The 21,824-nt window shown below is 41.9% G+C and overlaps 1 protein-coding gene across 9 annotated transcripts in view; it reads right to left on the bottom strand.

The window, feature by feature from the left end:
* The window catches only part of LOC115573374 (rho GTPase-activating protein 12-like), a 57,203-nt gene that overhangs the window by 6,030 nt on the left and 29,349 nt on the right, over positions 1-21,824 (bottom strand). Inside the window, exons 3-10 of one of the 9 annotated variants that reach the window (XM_030404127.1) lie at positions 9,354-9,623; positions 6,671-6,877; positions 6,134-6,214; positions 5,053-5,160; positions 4,767-4,829; positions 4,271-4,345; positions 2,995-3,056; positions 1,805-1,886 (exon numbers count right to left, since the gene is read on the bottom strand). In XM_030404127.1, the coding sequence (XP_030259987.1) occupies positions 1,805-1,886; positions 2,995-3,056; positions 4,271-4,345; positions 4,767-4,829; positions 5,053-5,160; positions 6,134-6,214; positions 6,671-6,877; positions 9,354-9,623 (948 nt within the window). Of the gene's footprint in view, positions 1-1,804; positions 1,887-2,994; positions 3,057-4,270; positions 4,346-4,766; positions 4,830-5,052; positions 5,182-6,133; positions 6,215-6,670; positions 6,878-9,353; positions 9,624-21,824 lie in introns of all 9 variants that reach the window. The other 8 variants (XM_030404126.1, XM_030404130.1, XM_030404133.1 and 5 more) reach the window with 8 other exon arrangements.

The following is a 21,824-nucleotide window of genomic DNA, read 5'->3' as shown; positions in this document are numbered from 1 at the left end:
AGGAAATGAATCAGCTGAGGGCAGATGGACACACAGACGGCCTCTTCATAGACGTGTTGAGCGCTCAACCATGCAACGACTTGACAGCAGAGGTCATTATTTTTTCTCACTTGTAATTAGTTGTGTTTTGAGTCTTGGGGAATCTGTGCAGCACCACGCTGTTTTAAATGACTCATTAATTGCAGAAAACAGAAGAAACTAAAGTTTATATGAACACACACTTCAATTAAAAACTAAGACCTTTTCATGATTTTTTTTTACCAAATTTGAAACTGACTTTTCATCAGTTTCATCAGTTTTTTTATTGAAGCCCTGCAGATAATCAGTGTATATGTGCTCCCGTTCAGAGGAAGGTTTTATGTAGGAATATGGTTATTGGTGTGAGTCAGTTTAATCCACATTTTGCCAACAGATGAGTGCAATCAAAAAGTAACGACCGTATCGGGATCGAGATGTTGGCTTGAAGAAGATTTGACTCATTTCGACATAAAAGAAATTAAAAGATTGGTAAATGAAATGTTTGTGGTGATTAAGACCACAATAAATTAAACTATTTAATGACTTTTTAGGCACATTTAAAGACTTTTTAAGGACCAGCCGACACCCTGTGAAAGTAATCCTGCCTGTGAAAACACTCGACCACACGATGTGTAACAGACAAGACTGACTCCACTTTCTTAGTCTCTTTTGTGATGAAGGAAAAAAAATACAATTCCAAAGAAAAAAGTCAATAACTGTGTTTTGGTAGTTGCAAAACAGCAACACGTCTCGTCTTGAGGACGGTTTGTGACCGAAACATCAAGCTTCTTTAACAAATCAGTGTAGCGGTGATACGTGTGTGCAGGAATCAGGGTCAACTAAAGAGTTTTTATGGTCCGCTGAACATCTCATGAATATCATGGTCACGGTCAACAGTCACCACAGTTACAATGAGCCTTCGGAGAAAGACAGAAAAAGGTTTTTGTTGTTCCAATTTCTCAAATGTCTCAACAGACATGAAACATGATTTTAAAATCACAAATTTTAAATATACATGTTTTTTACGATCACTAATATGGTAGAACACAATTAAGCTAGTCTGATCGTTCATTTTCAATCCTGGCAGGACTTTTTTCTTTGGAACACCTTTACAACACCTCAGTTTCCAAGAAAACAGATTTCTCTTTGAACCTTGTGGTTCATGAACTCCTCGTTACTCTACGAGGTAAAAACATTACCTGCTCCCCTATAATGTACAAATCAATACGCCTATTTAAAGTTCAGCCGAGCCAGAGAGTAAAAGAACAATAACACAGTAATATTGTCCTGAATCTTCGATCCATGCCAGTGACTAAAAACACACAGTGGGGTTGGGGTCAGAGCATGGCAGACAGGAGGGAGGTGGCATGCAGAGGAGGACAGTGAGGAGCACACAAAAGGAAGGAGGCAGCACATACAGAGGAGGCTCTGTCGAGCTCAGAGCAGCCATAGGAGACAGCAGGACGTTTCTTAGCAGACGGCTTCCAGTCACTCAACAGTGACAGGAGAAATTCAGGGAAGGAGCCACTGTGGTAGTATGGCTGCATGGAAGGAGGACGGAGAGGGGTGAAGACAAGGAAGACAAGGAAGACGGAGGGGATGGAGCCGAAGGTAAAGAGATGGAGAAGGAAACACGTAGAAGAGAGAAAATTCAACCCCAACTCCCATCCAGTGGGCCGACAAACCACTCAAAAACACTGACGGCCAACTTTAATGACTTTTGTCTAGATACGATTCTGCTTTGTTGACATGAAACAACTTTTAGGAGAAGGTTTCTGTCACTAACCCAGCTCGTTCCGCCTCCTTGGCCTTTGGCAAACAGCAACGTGGATCCTTGGAGCACAGTCCAGGAGGAGGTCCAGTTCTTCCTGCAACACATGGTTCATAACCACTGTAAGTACTGAAATTAAATCTACAGAGAGCCTTCAGTTCAACTACTCCGACGTAGGGCTGGTTATCAAACCTCAATCTCTTTAAGGAGATGATTACAATCTGACAAAATATTAATATTGTCATGTATCAGTTACTGGAAGCTTGGACTGGTTCGTAGTCTTGCAATTACAATTTAGAAAGGCAGAGTTAATGTTGATTTTAACATTCAACATTGATGAATTTGTAAAGTTTTTGTCATTCGACAGGAACACTGGGTTTGCACTAAAACATTTTTATGTTAAAAAAGCGGCCACTTAAACTGAGGTGAAGGCATCCAGCCTAATAAAGCAGCGAGACACCAAGAGAATGACTCATTCAGACAGAAAATGTGAAAATAGACATTATTTGTAATCATGGTAAATATTGGCACAAACATAACGATAATGGTTTAATTTATATGAAAACTCTTTTTGCATTATAATCATTATAATTGGGATGCAGGTGGGGACAAATAAACGGAGCTAAACAAATAAATCACTTTTAGTTCCCCTGTGGACTTTGGTTGTAACAACAAATACGCTGAGCGTATTTACTTCCTTTAAAAATCATTTACAATGCAGATTTTCTGAATTAATTTAAAACCTTTGTTGTTTGCATCTGTGTTTACTCGAGACCGGTGAGGAATTAAAAGGTAAAAACCAGAATTAATGAGTGGAAAAGCATTAAAAACGGTGGCTCCGTTCAGCTTTGGGGCCCGCGTGTTCCATTAGAGGGAAAAGTCACCGCAGATCAATATAAAGTTGTTCTGGGTGAGTTTCTACCCTGATAATGTGGCCCGTGTCTTCATCACATCTCAACACAATTGAACACATATAGGAGGATTTTGGACATATGTAGGCAGCCTCCACCACCTTGTGACTGTTGATCAATGGAAACTAGCACCATTGTGTGCTCATATGTGTGCATATGACTTCTTTTTCACTCATAAAACCGTTGCTCCATAGTGCTACTAGAGGTCAGCATCTTCAGGGTGCTGCTTGGACTAACTAGATATTATGTGTGATACTGTTTAACATAAAAATTGGTCCAGTTTCAGCTACTCACCGTACTTTCTTGCCATGTTCAGTGATCTTTGTCACATTCAGAACGCCGCACTTTTCAGATGGCTGGAAAGAAAAAAGACACAGTTTAATGAAGCAGGTTACACACACACACACACACACACACACACACCAACCGCTCAAACTATGATTGACAACAACAGCAAGATGACAGAAGAGAAAGCTGATGAAAATTGTGTCACACCACCAAAACACATCCCACCACCAGCTTTCAACTTGGAGGACAAACAGACAGCTATCATTATTCCCACTCAAGGAAGGCAAGCGAAGTCTAGAAAGTGCACATCAAGATAAAAACCATGGCCTCTTGGCAAAACTACTACTTGTGCAGCTTTTAGCCAAAGACCTTTAGTTTCAGCTTTCACACAGACAGAAAACACAGATGATCAATGTATCCAGGAACAAAGCCAGCAATTATTACAAACGCAAACAAAGCTCCTGAAACTCTTCTGTAAATGTGACCCATCAGCTCTGCTTACTAACAGGGTTTCTACACAGGCAAGAGTTCAAATTTACTCTCATGCAGCTTTTTATTTCTACTTAAAGGGACAGTGTGTAATATATCAAGTATTTAGCGCCATCTAGCTGTGAGGTTCTATATTGCAACACTCCTTTGCTCACCCCTCCCGTTCTGAAAACGTTGGAGACGTTCCGGAAGCTACGGTGGCCCTGACGGACAAGAACCTCATTTTCAAAATATGGACTCTTTCCCAACAGCGTTGAGTATTTCTACTGAGTCAAGTAATGAGGTAAAGATGTAGTTAGTTATTGTTATTGTTAGTGACGAGCGCTTTCGCTGAGCTCCCTCTCAGTTCCACAGTCAAGCTAGCTCTGAGCGAAAACGCGTTTAGCCTTACTACGTAGTACCACGTAGTGCTTTGTGTCCCTCTCGGCAGTCCGTAGTTTTTTTAAAACCGGAAAGACATGGCGGCCTCCATAGAGCTTGCCTGTGCTATGTATATTCAGATAGGTAATTCTTCACTCAGGAGGATAAGTCAGATTGTTGGCAGAGGTAATTGTACACCAATGAGGACTTACTTATGAACGAAGACGTTGATTTGAGTTCATAAATTACTTAAATCGTTACACACTGTCCCTTTAAATCTCAGAATTTGTGAGATGGTAAAGGTAATTCTGGCATCCTTTTCTCCTTTTCTCCTTCCACATTTTCCACACCTGTGTAGAAGCCCTGCAATAATCTGCCACTTGTGTTAAAAACCCTGCAGGACAGGAGACGAGGTGAGGGGGTGAGTACTAACAGAGGTGGGGGGCTTGGGAGACGAAGGGCAGGAGTCAGAGTCAGGAGAGGGGGGCTTTGGGCCCAGAGGAGCGTCCTGGTGTGGAGACAGGGATGAAAAAACAAACTGTCACATCGACTGACAACAAAAAGGGTTAAATGAGAGGACGATGAGAGGTTATTAACACACACACACGGATGAAAGTGAGTGACGGCAATTAAGCGGTGAGATTATGAAAGTGTCTCGAGTTCATGTGATGTCCAGGAGGCATACATTGATTATTAATCAGATGTGGAGGCAGGGATTCATCTCAAAGCGACTAAATCTTTAGCGTTTTGTGAACAAGTTCATGATTAAATGTTGAGTGTCTTCGAGGAACGATTCAAATCAACTCAGACAAAACTGGGGATGTACATTCATTTTTACCTCCTGTTGTGTGATTTGTAACATGCAAGCTGATTGTCTACTCAGATTTAAGGGGCAAGGCGCTGATTGGTCGGTATGACAGGCTACTGACTTGGTGTTTGTACGGGTGTAGGCGGGCAGAGCCTGAGCGGAAACGCCTGGTTTTCTTTAGCCGCTGTAAAAGCAACCAGCTCACAACTGAATCTCTGGACTCGTGTAAAAACATCTTACCAGTGAACACATCGCACAACAGCTCCGTCTGGAAACAAACTCATTCTGAACAGTAACGGATCATAGAATTGACTTTTCCCTGGAGATTTTTCTTTGCTAGCTGTGAATTGAGGTATTTACTGGAGGAGATCGTATTGAGTGTGCGGCTGCAGATTCAGATTTCAGACCTTGTCGTTGGGATCTGGGACGTGGGCGCTGTGTCTCCACTTGGTCAGGACGATGGGCTCCACGTGTTTCCTGTCCAGACTGCGACTCTTTGGAGCGTCTCCAGACAGCTGCGGAGGGGAGAGGTTGTACTGGTGGGAGGGAACATTGACTGTATTAACATACTTTTAATGTCACCTAATGTAAATATATACACACAAGCCTTTACACCTGAGTAGAACAAGTACTTATGTTCAAATAAAAAAAAGACGTGGGCCTTCAGCAGATATAAGCAGTGCATCACTATAAAAGCAATATGTTGATATAACTCATCTACTGAAATAACGCCAGATATTTACACGTCTCTCTGCAATAAGCTGCAAATCACACTACAGGGAGTGCAAGGACACAGCTCTTCATTTCAGTGCTAACACAAATTTAATTAAGTTTATTTTTGACATCATTGGTATCATTTGCTGCCTGACGCATGTTTGTTGTGTTTATCACCATTTTTAACACTTTGCAAGATATCCATCTCTAATGTTGATTTTATCTACATCCTGTTACTTATCGCTGTTCTGCATATGTCAAAAATAATGATGAAACCTGAATGCTGAACAGTTGATACTGTTGCTGCATTACTGGACTGTATTACTGCTCTGCATGGCTTTTGTACTGACTTGAGAAACCTTGTTGTGTTGCTGTTGCATTCTTTATAGTTTCTTGTTGTATTTGTCTTTACATTTTGACCTCATTACCTAATATATTTTTCTACAAAGGACTGCAGCTGAAAAATAAGCCAGCTGGTTCAAACTTGCATATTTACAGGAATGCAGATTAATGCGTATCGTACTTAAGGTAAATAAATTAAATTAACATACCAGACATTCACAAGTTTCAGCTTCGACAAGGTTTTTTTTTTTACTCGTATTGTTTAATATCATTTTCAATCATCTCGTGAAACGAAGGGGCTGTGGGTACTTTGTGGGCAACAATTTAGTAATTAGTAATTTAAATAACTAACTATTTGGATAAGTCCACGACGAAAACAATCATTAATGCTAATTCTATCAATTTGACGGAAGGGTTCCTATAGAGTCTTACCTTCGGCAGCTCCCATTCTGACCTCGACCCATCTGCGCTGTAGTAATACGGCCTGCCCTGCTCATCAACGTGCTTCAACCACTGACGGTGAACACATGGACAGACGAGATAAACATAAGACTCGTTAGAGCGAGTCCTGACAGTACTCGAGTAAATCTACTGACCAAAAATCAATCTTTCATCATATGTAATATTTAGAAAAGATCATAATACTGTAATGTGTTTAACTTCTGTATCCATGTATCCATTTATGTTTTTGTTTTCCATATATGTATATACCATTAATGCTTTGTTGAATCTGCAACGATGAGGGAATATCTTAAGACAGCCTGCCAAAACACAGTTTGATATTTTCCCCGTTTCTGTAGCGGTGGTAACTGTTGTCATGCTGAGGTGTTATAACTCTGCCTAATCAGTGTGAAGGAAACATCTAAGCTCTGTGCTCAAAGAGGAAAATCTACCATGAATCAACCCACAATCCACTCCCACATGCATTCCCGGTAAGAAGACAGCAGAACAGCCCCGTGCAGCCGGTACCTTCTCATTAGTATAGTCGCTGACGTACAGCGTGTGGCCGTGCTCGTCCATCTCCTCCGACCAACCACGCGGCGGGGAGCCATACTGACTGTCAGACTGGCTAGAGTAGGTACTGAAGCAGGTGTCCTCCGATGACAGAGGCTGGAACCGACCGATGGAGAGCGAGAGGAAGGGAAGGAAAGACGGCGAGAGCGAGAGAGGAGTGGTCTACCGTTGCAAAGTTGCAAAGAGAGAGGAAAGAGAGGGGAGAAAAAAGAGAGGGCATCTTTCACCATGAAGTCAGAGAGGAGAACATGCACCCAGAACCATTTAAATCATCAGAAACTATCCAACACCACTTTAATTCAGTAAAGACCACCACAGGACCCACCAGAGAGCTAAAAATCCCTAATGTTCATGCTTGATTTTATTCAGTGTGGTGTAAAGCTGAAGGAGGCTGCTGCAGTGTGAATGAGGTGACAGTGACCGCTCTGTGCCTGTAGGTGGCAGCGTGGTACAGCCATTTAATGAAACAGAGGTCGACTCATAATCAAAGATGACTCGCTAATGAATCAGGCTAATCTGTTATGTCACAAAATGTTTGTCTGTGTTTTGATCGTGGATAAAAAAAAAATGTGTAGTCACTCACAGTCTCATAAATCAAAAACTGTAATAAGTCTGCGTGTGTTTGTTTTTTTAATCAGAGCTTTTCTAGACCGAGTTATCCTGGTGCGGGTGTCTAATCGAGTTTTGTGTCAGAAGGAATATAAAACTTTCATTTTCTCCGGGATGTTTTTCTTATTTTTTTTTGTCTGACAATTCAAATCTCCCCGAGCAATCTGTCGGCGCTGAAAGAACAATTTTTGCAGATGCCTCGCTCCGTCTGCACGTACGGCTGTTAATCTTCAGTCAGACACAATATGTGATGAAGTACTGGCATGTTGTATTTGTCATCTATTTAGTATCTGTCTCTGACTCATGACACCGACTCTGTTTATATGAGCAAGTGTGCGTGAGTCCTTGAAATTCTATGCTTGTGAGAACCAGTTTGAGTTTAGAATGACAATATTTTGGCTGTTTGTTTATTTGTTTGGTTTACGGTTAATACATATAGTTCATTCAGTCAACATTTGGGGTCTAAATTAATTGATCTAAGATTAAAAGTTGCAGCTCACCCCAAAATTCATAATATTATAATAATATTTTCCTCTCACCTGTAGTGCTATTTATTAGAGATGCATCGATTTTGATTTTTTAAAAGTCTGACCTGCTTATTCCTGTTTTCTCTCTTTCTCAGAACTATAACTGACAGTATACACAAACATTTAACCTCCCTTTAATGGAAAGTTAGTTTGTTTATTCATTATAAAACATTCACTATACCCTGGTTATAGGATCTTCTCTCACTCCCGATGACACAATTATCAAAACAAAAATTTTACAGGTAAGCTCTAGAGACGTCTGTCTTCTCTCGACTATAACTGGAACTAGATGGCGCTCGACTTGTGATGCTCAGCCATTTTCTTTCTGTATCAATGTGCAGAAGGAAACACGCCTCTACTCATGTACAAAAGGCTAGCTAACTAAGCTAACTAAGCTAACTAACGTTACAGCTCAGCTGAAGAGGATGTCAATAATGTTGACATCCCGAGCTGTCATGAGCATGAGCCTCTTGATGATGAGTAGATCCGGACTTACTTCAGTGCAGGGATGTTTAATTTTTGGCACTTTGAGCATCTCAAACTCCGAGTGCCATTTAGTTCTATTTTACTCGAGAGAAGGAGGACATCTCTACAGCTGACATCTTCAAACCTCGGCAACTCAAACCAAAATAATCCAAATGAATAAACAGCACTACAGTTAAGAGGACAATTGCACACTTTGTATTTTTGGGGTTACTGTTCCTTTAATGTTTGACATTAGATTGAAGGTACAAGTCAATAAGTACTCTGTCAGAAGAGCTCTTCAGGCAGTAATGTTTGTTATGAACTTTGTCTCAGGTGTTCAGACAGGGAGGACAGATATGTGTCAAAGACAGTCACACCTGCTTTCTGCAGGTGTTCACGTGTGAAATGACAAAGGCTTTAACAAATCTTTTCTCTGCATTTTTCAGATTCTTCAGAAATGTGTCTACCTGTGTGTTACCTTTAACAACAATGTTTTTATTATTGAGCTTTGCTTTTTTTAGATATCTTGTATCAGCAACTACGTGAAACATTATGATCAACCCAACTCTCACTTTGAGCTCCTCACTTTGCAAGATTATGATTTTTTTACCCAGTGGGTGACACATAATCACTTTCATAAGGAAGACAATGTTCTAATAACTTTTCTCAGCCAAATAATAAAAGGAATAAACCAGGTATTAAGCATTTTTTACAAGAGAAGTTTTAGTTTCACTGTAGTTATTCCTCCCAAATACTGACCAGCGACTGGAACCAGTAAAGATCCATATTTCAATAATATTTACAGAAATTGTTGAACTCTTTAGAGCCAGTGTTTGGAAACATGGCCGTGCAACATGGCCGACTCTGTGGAAGAGGAACCGCTCCCTCTGTAGATATAAAAGTCTGACTCTGAGGTCACAAAAAACCACAATGATGTGCAGTTTCAGGTGATTATATGACAATGAAATCTCACAAAGATCTTCCTAAATTTTACCCAATGGACCTTAAACTGTGGACTCTCCAGATGTGTATGTTACCTCAGAGCTGTCTCCTGTGCTGTGGCCCTCTCCTCTGGAGCTCCCCGTGCTGGTGTCCCTGGCCCGGGGCGGCTTCCAGGTCCTCTCCTGGGTGGAGCGGTTGTAGTAGAAGTGCCTGCCGTTCTGGTCCTTGTAGGTCTCCCAGTCGCCCAGCGCGTGGATGGGAGAGCCGGAGGGATAAGGAGGCAGGCTGGACTGGGTGATCTTCAGTTCCTGGAGGTTGGTGTAAACCGGCGACTCAGGGCGGCCCTGGCCTGACGAAGATACCGTCTGATTGGGCAAAGGAAGAGAGAGAGGAAGAGCTGTGAGTCATCTGTGGTGGTTTTTAGTCTGTTATATAATCAGGGAGAAGTTCCTTAACAGCAACTGATGATGCCGTGATGTAATAAACACACAGCTGTCAGAGTGTTAATCAACAGCTGCGCCTGTAAATGGGCGGATACTTTCATCTAAAACACGTTAAAACGCCCTCTGAGCGCACATCAAACACCTCAGTCCCACACTGTTAATGCCATGTTCCCACTGAGCTCCACGTGGAGTCTATCACTTAGTCTTTGCCGCGTTTTGTGCTCGACATTGAGCGCCATCTGAGCGTAAAGGAAATGGCTGAAATGTCAAGCAACTGTAGTTCAGGTTGAAATGGTAATTGCTGGCAATAAATGAGCAGAAAAAAAATGAATGAACTCAGAAGAGGAGGAAGAGGAGGACAGGGGAAGGAAGTGCTGCTATTATATAACTGAGAGTGGCTTTTTGTCAGGTAGAAATAGGGAAGTGAAACTGTTGATCAACACCCATCCTAAACTCTGGGAGGACAGTTTGTCCCGGCTGATTTTCACAGATGCAAACAAACTGTGAAAATCATTTTCTGCTATCTTTATTACAACCATCTTTAACTGTGAAAGTCTTTAAATATCTTATCTTCTCCATGTTCATCCTTAAACCCAGACTTTCCAGAGTGGATACTGAATCAGAAGAAGTAGTCTCTGCAGATGAAGACAATTATGAACCCGTTTCTAATTTCAACCAAGTCTTGTGGCGAAGCAAAACCTCTGACATGTTACTAATACACTGCAGTAATGTTGTGTAATGCCTAACAGGTTGGAAAACCTGATAAACCACAAACCAAATGTTTTGATGCCGGTAAAATGGGAGAGTCTCCTGTACATGCAACTGTCACTCTGACAGGTTGACCGAACACAATCCAAGATATAACGTACTAACAAAGAGTGAATAAACTGCTGGACGTGTGTATGAATTACAAAGCTATTGACAAAGTGAACAAAAAAAGTTAGATCCTTTATCCAGTCGAACGACAACAGCACAACGGCACGCTGCCTCTAATGACAGAGCATCCTTCTTCAAAACCCCTGACGCACGGCTGATCCAGTCAATGGGCTGCTGCTCGTCATGATTATTTCATGCTGGTATTACAAAGACGCTGCCTGGCTGCAGAGCGACAGGGCAAAGAGAAAGTCATAAATAATGCCAGTGCCCCGAGGCCTCCCTAACACTGGCCCTGTGATGCTTTTATTGCACGGGGATCAATAGGGATGAAATATGCAGGACCCGAGCAAACAGCTGGAGGTACCCAGGAGAATCGAATATTCAGTGGACTAGAAGGAGCCTGAGAACAGCGCTGGTCGATACGGTATCACAGCCACATAACATAAAGGTGGAGAGTATATTGTAGATATAACCTAATTCAAGGTGGTTTTGTCTCGCTGTTTTTAAAGATTTAAGAAGACAAAGTCACTGGTCGGATGTCTCAGACAAAACAGGGACACTCACTTTGCAAGTTCTACCACTGAGCTGTGAAGTAAGGTACAAAACCTCCAAAATAAAAGACTGCTTATACCAGAAATGCTCTGTAGTCAAGGAGTAAAGCTGTGCTCACGAATTGAAAATGTATAAATTATTACCTCTGGTGGTGAGCAACTCATAAACACATCATCCTCTTCATGCATCGAGATTGCCCGAAGGAAACTTCTCCTCAAACGTATCATCGCCATCGTCCCCAGCTTAATGTTTGGAGTTTGGAGTTACTGCGCGCAGTGATCGGTGGCGACACTGTTTCGCGGTCTTCCTGTATAACACTGAGTCAACATGTGATTTAGAGCATGGATCTGTCAAAGGGGAAGTCCTGCTAGTCAATCTGCCGTTAAAAACCCAGACAGTTAGAATCCCACTTGAGTGTCAACCACTAAACCACATTTTCCTCCCAAAGCCGTTCTGAAATTAAAGGTCACTAAAGTGGTAGGACGGTAAAACCTTACCACAAAAATATTAAAGAGGTGGGTTTTTTCCAGAAGTCTATCTTAAAGCTTCACAGGACATTTGTTTCACTTGTTTACCTGACTGCAGCAAACCAGTGCAGGACACAAGAAGGTCTGTCGTTTCAAAAACAATTTTGCTTGAACATGAAGGAAATTCTGAGAGTAATAAATGCTGTAAATTGAACAAGTTGTCCTCTAACCTACAAATATCAATGTTTACATTAGGGGTGTTTAAATGGTCTCAGAGATTTGTGGCTGAATCTGCCTGTGGAGAAGTGCATGAGGGATATTGTCTGATTTTTGCAAAGTGAAAGAACAAAGAATTAACACAGATGGAGGTCTATGTATTCCAACAAATGAAAATAATAAAGAAAGCAGAAACTTTCCAGTTTTAAACAACCATCAGTTGGGTATACATTTCTGAGTTTGGTGCTTTTAGGGGTGTTAATTTCAAACCCTGATCAACAGGAAAAGGCATAATAGGTCCATTGAAAGGTTGATCTCAGGATTTTATGAATCCGTATTGGATCATTCAAATGAAGATCGATCCATCAATTACTTAAAACTGAGCACTCTTAGAAGGAATTTAAGCTCTGGGTGCTATTCAAAAGGATAACATTCCTGAAATTGCATATTTATCAAGTTAAATAACATCTTTAATTCACAAATGACAACTTAGCAGCAATTTCAAGAAGCAGCCTCATTGTCAGACTGTTTTTTATCAGCCACACGGTTGTGAAACCCTCTCAGTACAAGACTCAAATAAAGCCTGAGAGCAAAACCGACTCCGAGTCCAGTTAGGTCTTCAGATGACAGCAGCAATAGGGGCTATGTCACATAACAGCGCTCATTATGTAACTAAAGGCTGCACCGCCAGGATGGCTCGTTAAAAATGCAGGCGGTGTCTCCTGACTCCATTATAGCAGCGGTATATTCCTGAGCAGCTGGTGCTGGACATCTGGTGTGAACAGGCTGACCACCTAATCAATACTGCAGTCCAGAACCACTGAACCACGGTGGGACATTCAAAAGTTGACCTCTTACATCGAGGGAGCTGCTCCCTTTCAAAGTGCACTGTGCCTCAATGGAGGCTGCCATGTGTACAAGTGTTATCATGTACTAAAGAGATGTGGCAGGAGGCACTTTGAGCATCCTTGATTGTGAAAAGTGAAAGTCTTGATGGCTTTTTCTGCATATTTTAAGTTAGCTGGTGGGTAGTTGGACGGGACATGAAACTCTCTTGAATGAATCATCATTTCAGAGACGAGGACGTTGGAAACATTTGAAGGATTTAGAAAAACAATGGCAAGAGATAAGTCAACTCAGATTTGTTAAATGAATATCAGTAAAAAACAGTTCAGCTCCCTATTTCTCAGCTTTCTGGCATTTTTTTGAGCAGATGAGCCAATTAATCCCGACACAAACCCCGGCTGTGCGATTGAAAGGTGGCCATGAGTTGGTCTGATTGATTACAATACCGACAAATAAGTCTCGACTTCATCCACGACACTAGTCTGCAGTAAAGAAGCCTGGGGAGCGCACTGCACTGCAGCAGCCAATCAACACTTCTGATTGCAGCTCAGCATACTCCTAATTTCCCATTTCAGGCCGGAGCAGAAGTTAATGGGCAGAGAATAGAAAGGGACGCAGAGTGACGCTGCCAGTTGCAGATAGGAGACCTGCAGAGTCTTATCTGTAACTGCCTGCAGCTCTGCAGTGGAATAATAATCAACTGGTCCAGTGTTCTTCAGCCACAGATAAACCACATCAGAGCCAGAGAGAAAAAAGAGATGGAGAGAAATGGGAGGAAAACGGGGGACTCTGCTTCAGGCACTGAATGCATCGCAGCTAATATTAGACGGAAATGGCTGCAGCTGCTTTGGCATCACACATTTATATTTAGATTCTTCTGGTGTGAGATTCTGAACTCTGTATGCTCTTATCATGCAAATCACAAAAAAACTTGGGGGGCACTTTAAAACTACAGGGTTGTATTTTTTAAAAGCAAACACCCAGGTGATGCCAACTGGGTCCTTTCAGAGTTTGTTTCAGTCGTGGTTTCAGCGGTTCTTTCGGTGGTGTTGGGTTATTTGGTTTCATTCTCTTGTCTTAACATAGCTAGTTTTGTCTGAACAGTAAAACACAAATAGACACTCAACAAAGACAAATGTTTCAGAATGTTTGCGGAACTGAAACGAGACAGTTGATAGATCGTCGATAAACTGATTTATCGACCAATCATTGCAGTACTTCTCTGAAAAGAGTTAATTAACACATTATATATTATCATTCTGATGAACACAAGCTGACTGTGACAAAGTACGAAAACTCCACTGTGAAAATGAACCAGCGCCACATTACAAAACTGTACTGAAGTAAAAATGTAAGTATTAAGTGCAAAATGTAGGTACAAGCCTCTGTGCAGTAAAAGGTTCCTTGTTCGTGTTTTCCTACTTACTGCTGTTCAAGGTTGAGCTCATTTTAACTACTTTATAAACTGTTGAATAGTTTAATCTAAAGCATTACATCATATTATATGAGAGTGGATGTTTATATCATGGCTCACCTGTAAGAACCACATATATCTCTTTTCATAATCTCAGAAAAATGGCCTGTTTTCAGCGGGAGAGGTCACCGCTGACCAGAGGTGCAGACATCAGCGTCCTTTAGGTGGCAGCAGCAAAGTTTGTAAAGTTTTAAAGGGGATGGGTCAGTGATGCAGGAGGAGGACGAGGAGGAGGAGGAGGTGGGGCTCCACATGTTCACCTCCCCGTTTCTGTGTGACACTGTTAAACCTGCTCTGCTGCATACCACAGGCAGCTGGGCCATGCAAACACAAAACATACACGCTTGTAAACATACACACACTGCGGAGCACTCTGATGCCAAAGTGCGTGGGTGATGCTTAAATACAAACGTGCACGATCGCACATGTACAAACATGCCCACAACAAACAAAGAGAACTTCTTACACTTCCTACTTCCTCGTCTATTCAGGTCTTAGTTTCACTGGGTCACAGCAGACCATCACAGTCACAGCGTGTCGCGCCGAGGAGCCGCCAAATGACACATATTGCAACACTAGTAGGAAATGTTTTGCAATATTTTCCTCTTTGGCAACAGCTTTTATAATTTTAGCATGGTGGAAAACAAGAAATACCTGTATTTACCACATGATCGAGAAAGAAACCCCGAAAAAAAAGTAATTTTGAGTGAATTTAAGTTTGAGACATTTTATCAAAATCACTGTCATTTAATCTTAATTCTAATCTTTAGGTTTTGCGGTGGAAGGAGTTGCTGGTATAATAGTGCTCGGTGCTACACTGATTACTGGATGTGGGACAAATGACAAGTGAAACCAGCCGGGAGGTGTGACAGAGCCTGATCGAAACAGGAAGAAAGGAGGTTGTGTTAGAGAGGAATTATGCACTGCACATGGAAAATGACCAGGTTGTCTTTCCGGTTTAAGATTACATCACAATGAACATGAATCGCACAAAAGGGTTTCCAATATTTCTAGTCGTATGGCTGCAATTTTAATATGTCAGACATGTATTCTGCATGTTTAACCAAAATCCATCTGGATCATTTTGTACATTTTCCTCAGGAGGTAGCGCTGAATACATAACAGAGAGGAAAAAAAAGAAGTGAGGGCACAGAGGAAAATAAAGGTTAAGCTGAAGGACAAAACATAATCATGATTAAACGGCTGAGGTTATCCTCAAGAGACCTTGAAAGAACTCCAGCCGGGAAAATACATGTCCATTACCGCCTGGTGTCTCTGTCTGGCTGGTCTGATGTAATCCCACCAAATCTGACTGAAATGAACAATAGGGAAGAAAGGCAAGCCGCGGACAAACACACTGCAAGTCAACACAAAATGGCCTTGAAGCACCGGCACCACCCAGGGCAATTACACAACTCTAGAGCAATTACAGTCAACGGGAGAGAGAGAGGCAGACAACGCGATGCACCGAGAACACAGTGAATAGCCTGAGGTGAGTTTGATCTTTGAGTGGCCTTGTGATGCTCAGAGCCGGAGCCATGAAGCATTCAGGCTGCACTGGACAAAGTAGACACATCCATGCTTAAATAATGAAGAGGAAAACAATAACAAACCATCAACGGAGACACACATCACACTTCCATGTGTCTGTGCTTTTGGGATAAATCATTCATTCACACAATCCTCGACAGCACAGACTAACTGTGTTTCCATGAACTCACAACAAAACAAACATAAAATATTTGTAGAAGTAGTATCTCTGAATAAATGTATAAAATATGAACAATGAAAGCTCCACTGGTGTTGGATACGATTGATTTAGGATGACATTTGATTAGATTTTGACTCAGAAAATCTCAAATGGATTTATTTCAATTCAATACAGCTGGATTGTTAAGGTCCCACATCAGATTAATACCATTATTGCATTGATGAGAAAAGATTTTCCGTTTATTCTCAGCATTTTTTAATCAACATAGTCATTTAGGTTACTTTATGACCAATAATAACTCTTTTGCACATGTTGTAATAACTCAGATTCCCCCGAAACATACACAGAAACCATAGTAGAATAATGACAAGATTACTGAACTTAAAATTAAATGATTAACCTAAACTAAAGAGAAAACCCCATTCTAGCTGCAATTAGTCATTTTCATTGAGGAGGGAAAGCTACCAAACGTGACAAATGAAGAAAAAGAAGGAGGCAAAGAGAGCTGCCTCGAAAAAAGGAAGGAGTCGTGCACATCGAGACGAGGGGGGGGGGACTGCTGAACTGCTAAATGGACAGGAAGTTAGCTAAAATGATGACAAGCAGCTTTAATAATTTAGTTTATGAAGCTAAAGCTAAAAAAATGACAACTTTAGCAATCCCCAAAATATTCAATTTACCACGATAGCTTGAAGTAGCAAGTAATAATGTTTTGCATGGAAGACTACTTATAATAAATCCATCATCAACAAGAATAAATCAATTGACTAGTTTCAGTAGTGAGTTAATTTGTGATTTCCAGTGTTTTTGCTGCTTGAATGGAACAAAGTCCATATTGTCAGATGCCCTTTCTCTCTGTGGTTGACACTGAATACATGTAGGTATTTCACCAGGTGTCCAGTAACAGCTCCATCAGGTTTTGCCCTTTTTGTGTTATTGTGTGACATATGCAATACGATCTGTCTGAAGTTCGTTTTGGAAAAAGAGGAATGTACGGTTCTTTGTGGGGTATCATGAAGGCCTACACAGTTAGAGATCAGAGAGAAGTGATGTACAGTGCCCTCTTTTACATGATCCCGCCTGAGAGCAGCATCCCTGACGTCTGTCAGAGGAGGCAGGTCCACAGAGGAATCCTGATCTTGTTCTCAATCTAACTCTGATCTACTTGTGCGTCTACACGAGCTGCAAATGGGTCAAATGTAAGAAACAGCAGGAGGGAGGGAAAGTCACAGAGAAAGGAAGAGAAGCTGCTGCAAGATGATCCGTCTATAGTCTTAAACTTATTGTCAGAAAACGCTCTGAATTTCACACAGTTGGACGAAATTACAGTGCACTGAGGCAAAAGGTGAGCCAGGTTCAGCTCTTCTGCTGGACATTTCTACAATTATTTGTCAGTGGTAGTCTAATTGCTTCAAATAATGGAACAAACTGAGACAAAATAAGCATTTCCTGTCCAGTTTCACAGCGAGTTCTGCAGCGTTTGTGTGTCTGTATACAGTTGGCTGTGGGTTGCGTGACTAAACGCACATGAGTACACAAGCACAGAGTACAGACTGCACCACAGTGACACGGACAGTGACAAGTGATTAAAGTTGGCACTGCCCAAATGTAGGAGGAAATGAACTTTTACAGATGTGTGTGTATGTGTGTTTTAGATTGCAGAGTGTATGACCATATGCTTGCGTGTCTGGAGCAGCAGCTGTCTGGATGCTGCTCTGCCCTCTCCACAGGGAACGAGTGCTATTCCCTTCAGGCCGGCACACGATGCCTGAACCTTTCCTGAACGCAGGGAAAAGTCTAATTTTGTAGCAAAAGACATTTTTCAACCACAGAGGTTCAAAACAAGTGAGCGGGAACAGGTTCAGTGCTGCTCAATGACACATTTTCCCTCTCTTGTTTGGATGTTTTTCCTTGTGGTGATACACGCTTTTTCAATAAACTCTAAAAATGGCCGTGTAACACTGTCAGAGTTGAATAGGCGATCACTGCAGGGGTGACGTTTTTATGCAGAGATGAACCAGCCGGAGGGAGCACAGAGCAGCGAGAGGCAGCTGAATGATTAATCCTCTAATTCCATCTACCTGACTGGTCACAGCTAATGATGCTAATTCTCCCGTGTGGTTGTTGGCTGGAGGCTGGAGGGGTCCGCTAAGGACAGTTGCCATGTGTATGATAATACAGTATAGGTGGTTATGTAAGACGGTAGCAGGGGAACTGGTTCGGTCACTGCCCAGGACACATAATGCAATCAGATGTGACGTAGGAAGATGTTCGCTGTGTGTAACCCTCCACTCTAATTTAGGCTCTGTGGAGGATAAACATTGAGCTGTTGCTAGGTAGAAAATGCACCTTTCAAAGCTCTCAGGTGCCCAAAATGAAAGAAAGGGATCCTTCAGTAAGTTAAAACAACAGAATCATCTAAATGAGAACGATACGGTTTTCATTTTCATAATGTAACATCCTCAGTTGAGATTTGCTTATCTCAGAGAGAAAAGGCCGACCACATCACGACAGGCTTTCAGGCGGTATCTAAATCGCCACTGATGGATGTTTACATCTTGTCGCCTGTTGTGGCAAACCAGCTCTGTTGGGCCAACACAGCTGAGGAGGATTAAGATATGAAGTGGAGATTCGGAGACTTCCCACAGCGGCCCTGCTGCTCGGTTAATGCCAGGCTCAGTCACAACATCCTCCTGGAGACCTGTGCACCGGTTGTCTGTGTATCCTGTGCAACACCATGCTTATTAAATTAAGTGCTGTATGAAAGTCATGAGCAGAAACACCCAATTTAATTCAAACTACTTAATCTGGGGACGGTTTGGCTGAGCGCACAAGCTCGTTTACAGCTGAGCTCTGTTTAACATTCATGAAGTTAAAATCTCTCAGATCTGACGGTGATCAGATCCGCTCATGACAGCAGCTGGTTGGTCGATGCCTTGCTCAAGAGTAATGTGAGCGTTTGCATGCAGAGCAATTTCTTTTTTACTTTCCCCCCCCCCCAAATTCAATCAAGCTGGTCTGGGGATTTAAACCAGTGGCCCTCTGGTCACAAAACCCACTAATGTACAGCTGCTCGTCGGTGTCTGAGTTAAAGCCAGAGAGCTGACCTAAAAAAAAAAACAAAAGAGCCGGAACTATGTTCACAGTGAAACTGTAAGAGAGTGTAACATATCTTCTGCTCCTGCTTGTCGGGTTGCTGTGTTAATTCTAACTTTGATACAAGATCTAAATTAACACAATACTGAGGGCGTCAAATTTCAGATTTTTATTAGAATGCAAATATATCTGTAACAAGCTTTTGTACAGCATCCAAGTTAATTTACTTCTAACCACAGCGAGAAGAGCAGGAGGAGATATGGAGGAGGTCTATGTCATGATATGAAGCGGTACGTGTATCAACTTGCTGCTGGAGTGGAGGGAGAGGAAGCACAGCCGCAAAACTGAGTGTAATATATATGGATATATAACTTTCAGCAAGTAGCATGCCATCCCCTCTGCTAACATTTGCCTTCTTGGGAAAACATGCACTTTTCTCTAGGAACTTTTGAATGTATTTCTGCCAGGATGCGACAAATATAAAAATGTCTCACAGACGAGGCGAGCGGAGGTGGTGAGAGAGTTTACACAGACAAATACATGTTTTACTCCTCTCAGTCCGCAGCAGTGAATGTCAACAGAGCAGCCCATAAGACATACCGAACATTTCCAACTGAACGGGAAAAGGGAGAATGTGGGAAAGAGGACAGTGAGAGCAAAACACCTGCAGCATGATGCACCTGTCCACTCCACTTCTCTTATCTCAGCCTTTTACTTACCAGCCGCTGGCCTCTCAAGCTATAAGAATGAGTCTATGAGTTACATGTTGAGTTACGTCTGTGTGTAACAAGTCTGAAGCTATTTAAATACCCTAATAAGCTGAGTGAGTGCAGCCTGTTAAAGTCTACACATCCGAGGCGACAACAGGCTTCTAAAAGCAAAAAGTACTCAACTCATCGTCGGACACCGTTTGACTTTTGCGTACCTAATGTGACGCACCAGACCTCCGATCTCATTTGAAAGTGGTGAGGCAGATGGCTGCATATCTGTGTGTGTGTGTGTGTGTGTGTGCGTGAGAGAGAGAGAGTGTTGTAATCCCTGTGTGGCAGACAGGGCACAACCAGTTCATTTCTCATTCAGCAGCACATGTGAGAACACAAGCGGGACACAGCCTGGTTTCCACTGCAGCATCCTCCAATCAAACACTGACTTCTAAAACAAGGACCATAACATTTCTGATTCCACCAGTTCAACACAGCACACTGTGTCCTCAACAAAAGTACAGTAAATTAGTCAGGCGGGCATTTAGCTATGGCTGTTAAGATACTTCAGGATTAGTTACATGTTTACATTTTTCTAAGAAATGTCAGTAAATCGTAAAGAAAACTGATGTGGTGTAATCTGAAGTTGCATTCAAGCCATGCAGCTCAGTACATTCATTTCCATCGGCCTGTTTAATGCACTTTCTCAATTGACAAAGATGTTTTACATAGAAGTTTTTATACGTGGCTGAGGTGGAAAAGGTGGAGTATCGATCAAAACAAAAATGCAATGGACACTCGACACCGAAGAGACAAAACATCAGATCTGTTTGAAGTGACGAGAAAACCGTAACCTTCCTAAAATGAATACAAAAAAAACAACGTCTTAAAATAGCATCATATATTACTCCATCTTTTTTCTGCCTTGGTTTAAAGGTGTCAGAATTAATCCCTGTTGGCGTAATCCAATTTGACACACCGACTCCCAATATTCGCCTTACCGGTATGGAAACGGATTGAGTCGGTTAAAACTTGCCCAAAATTTGGATAGAAACTTGGCAAGTATCCCTGCTTCAGTCAGTGGAGTGTGAAGGGGCGGGCAGCAGCGTGTATTCCTGTCACAGTGACTCTTTGATTCTACAACTGAGGGACATTAAAGTCACTTATTTTACATTTCTTTCAAGACAATGGGTGAATTTGGGAATTAGTCGTAACTCTTGTCTATAAACACAAGTGCAATTCTGTCTTGAAGGCTTCACTGTTCCCTCTCTACATCAACAGCATCCTTACTGAATTCATCAACCTGCACATTCACCCAAAACTTCAGGATTCAACCAGCTGAATCAGATCAAAATACTACTTTTGGAAACAGTTTTTAAGGGGGCTGAACACAGTAGTTCATCCTGTCAGATCACATTACCACAGACACAGCATCACTGTTGAGCCCCCTGACCCAGCTGGGCCCATTGAATGGGTTAAGACCAAAACTCAGCAGGCCGGAACACAACTGAGTATTATTTCTTCAAACATAGACACAGGTCCTTTAAGGGCCCTCGGTCCAAATGTGCTTGACGTCCATTCATGGACATGAATGAGGCCACAGGCCCATTAACCCAGCAAACAGGGACACAACACGAGCATGATGCTCTGAGCTCAGCACAGTATAATTGACAAAGATAAAAGGAGGCTCTGTGGGGAGCAGAAATGATCCAAGCACACTTAATTCATTCAAAGCTACATGCTCGCCTTCAGTGAGGCCAGTGGCTGTCTAGACATGTCTTTAAAAACGGTTGTGTGTGCCACTTTCAATTTAAATGCTTGTCTCAGTGCTGCTTCTGGGCCAAGCCTTCCCCTCATGAAATTATCAGAAGATTTAAAGGAAGAGTATGAGTAACGTTTTTAACTTGGGCTGTATCCTGCTGTGTAATGTGTGCTGAAACTTTCCATAGTGATACTAACTTTTGTTTTTGCTTTGAAAGTCCTGTGCTGCCCCCATTATTTCCTACATATGTTAGTGATGCAGCAGCAACCATCCACAATCTCACCTGACTTCCTCATACCTTCAGCCTTTTGTCTTACAGCCTTCCAGGGAGCAAAGTTACTTCACATTTCACATGATATTACAACCAAAACATAGGCGCTTGTCTAACATCAATGAGGTTGCAAATGACAATTAATTACTGG

Source organism: Sparus aurata, chromosome 21, assembly GCF_900880675.1.
Source record: "Sparus aurata chromosome 21, fSpaAur1.1, whole genome shotgun sequence".
NCBI classification, from domain to species: domain Eukaryota; kingdom Metazoa; phylum Chordata; class Actinopteri; order Spariformes; family Sparidae; genus Sparus; species Sparus aurata.
The sequence above is the reverse complement of the archived record's forward strand: the minus strand, read 5'-3'. Positions and strand labels throughout refer to the sequence as shown.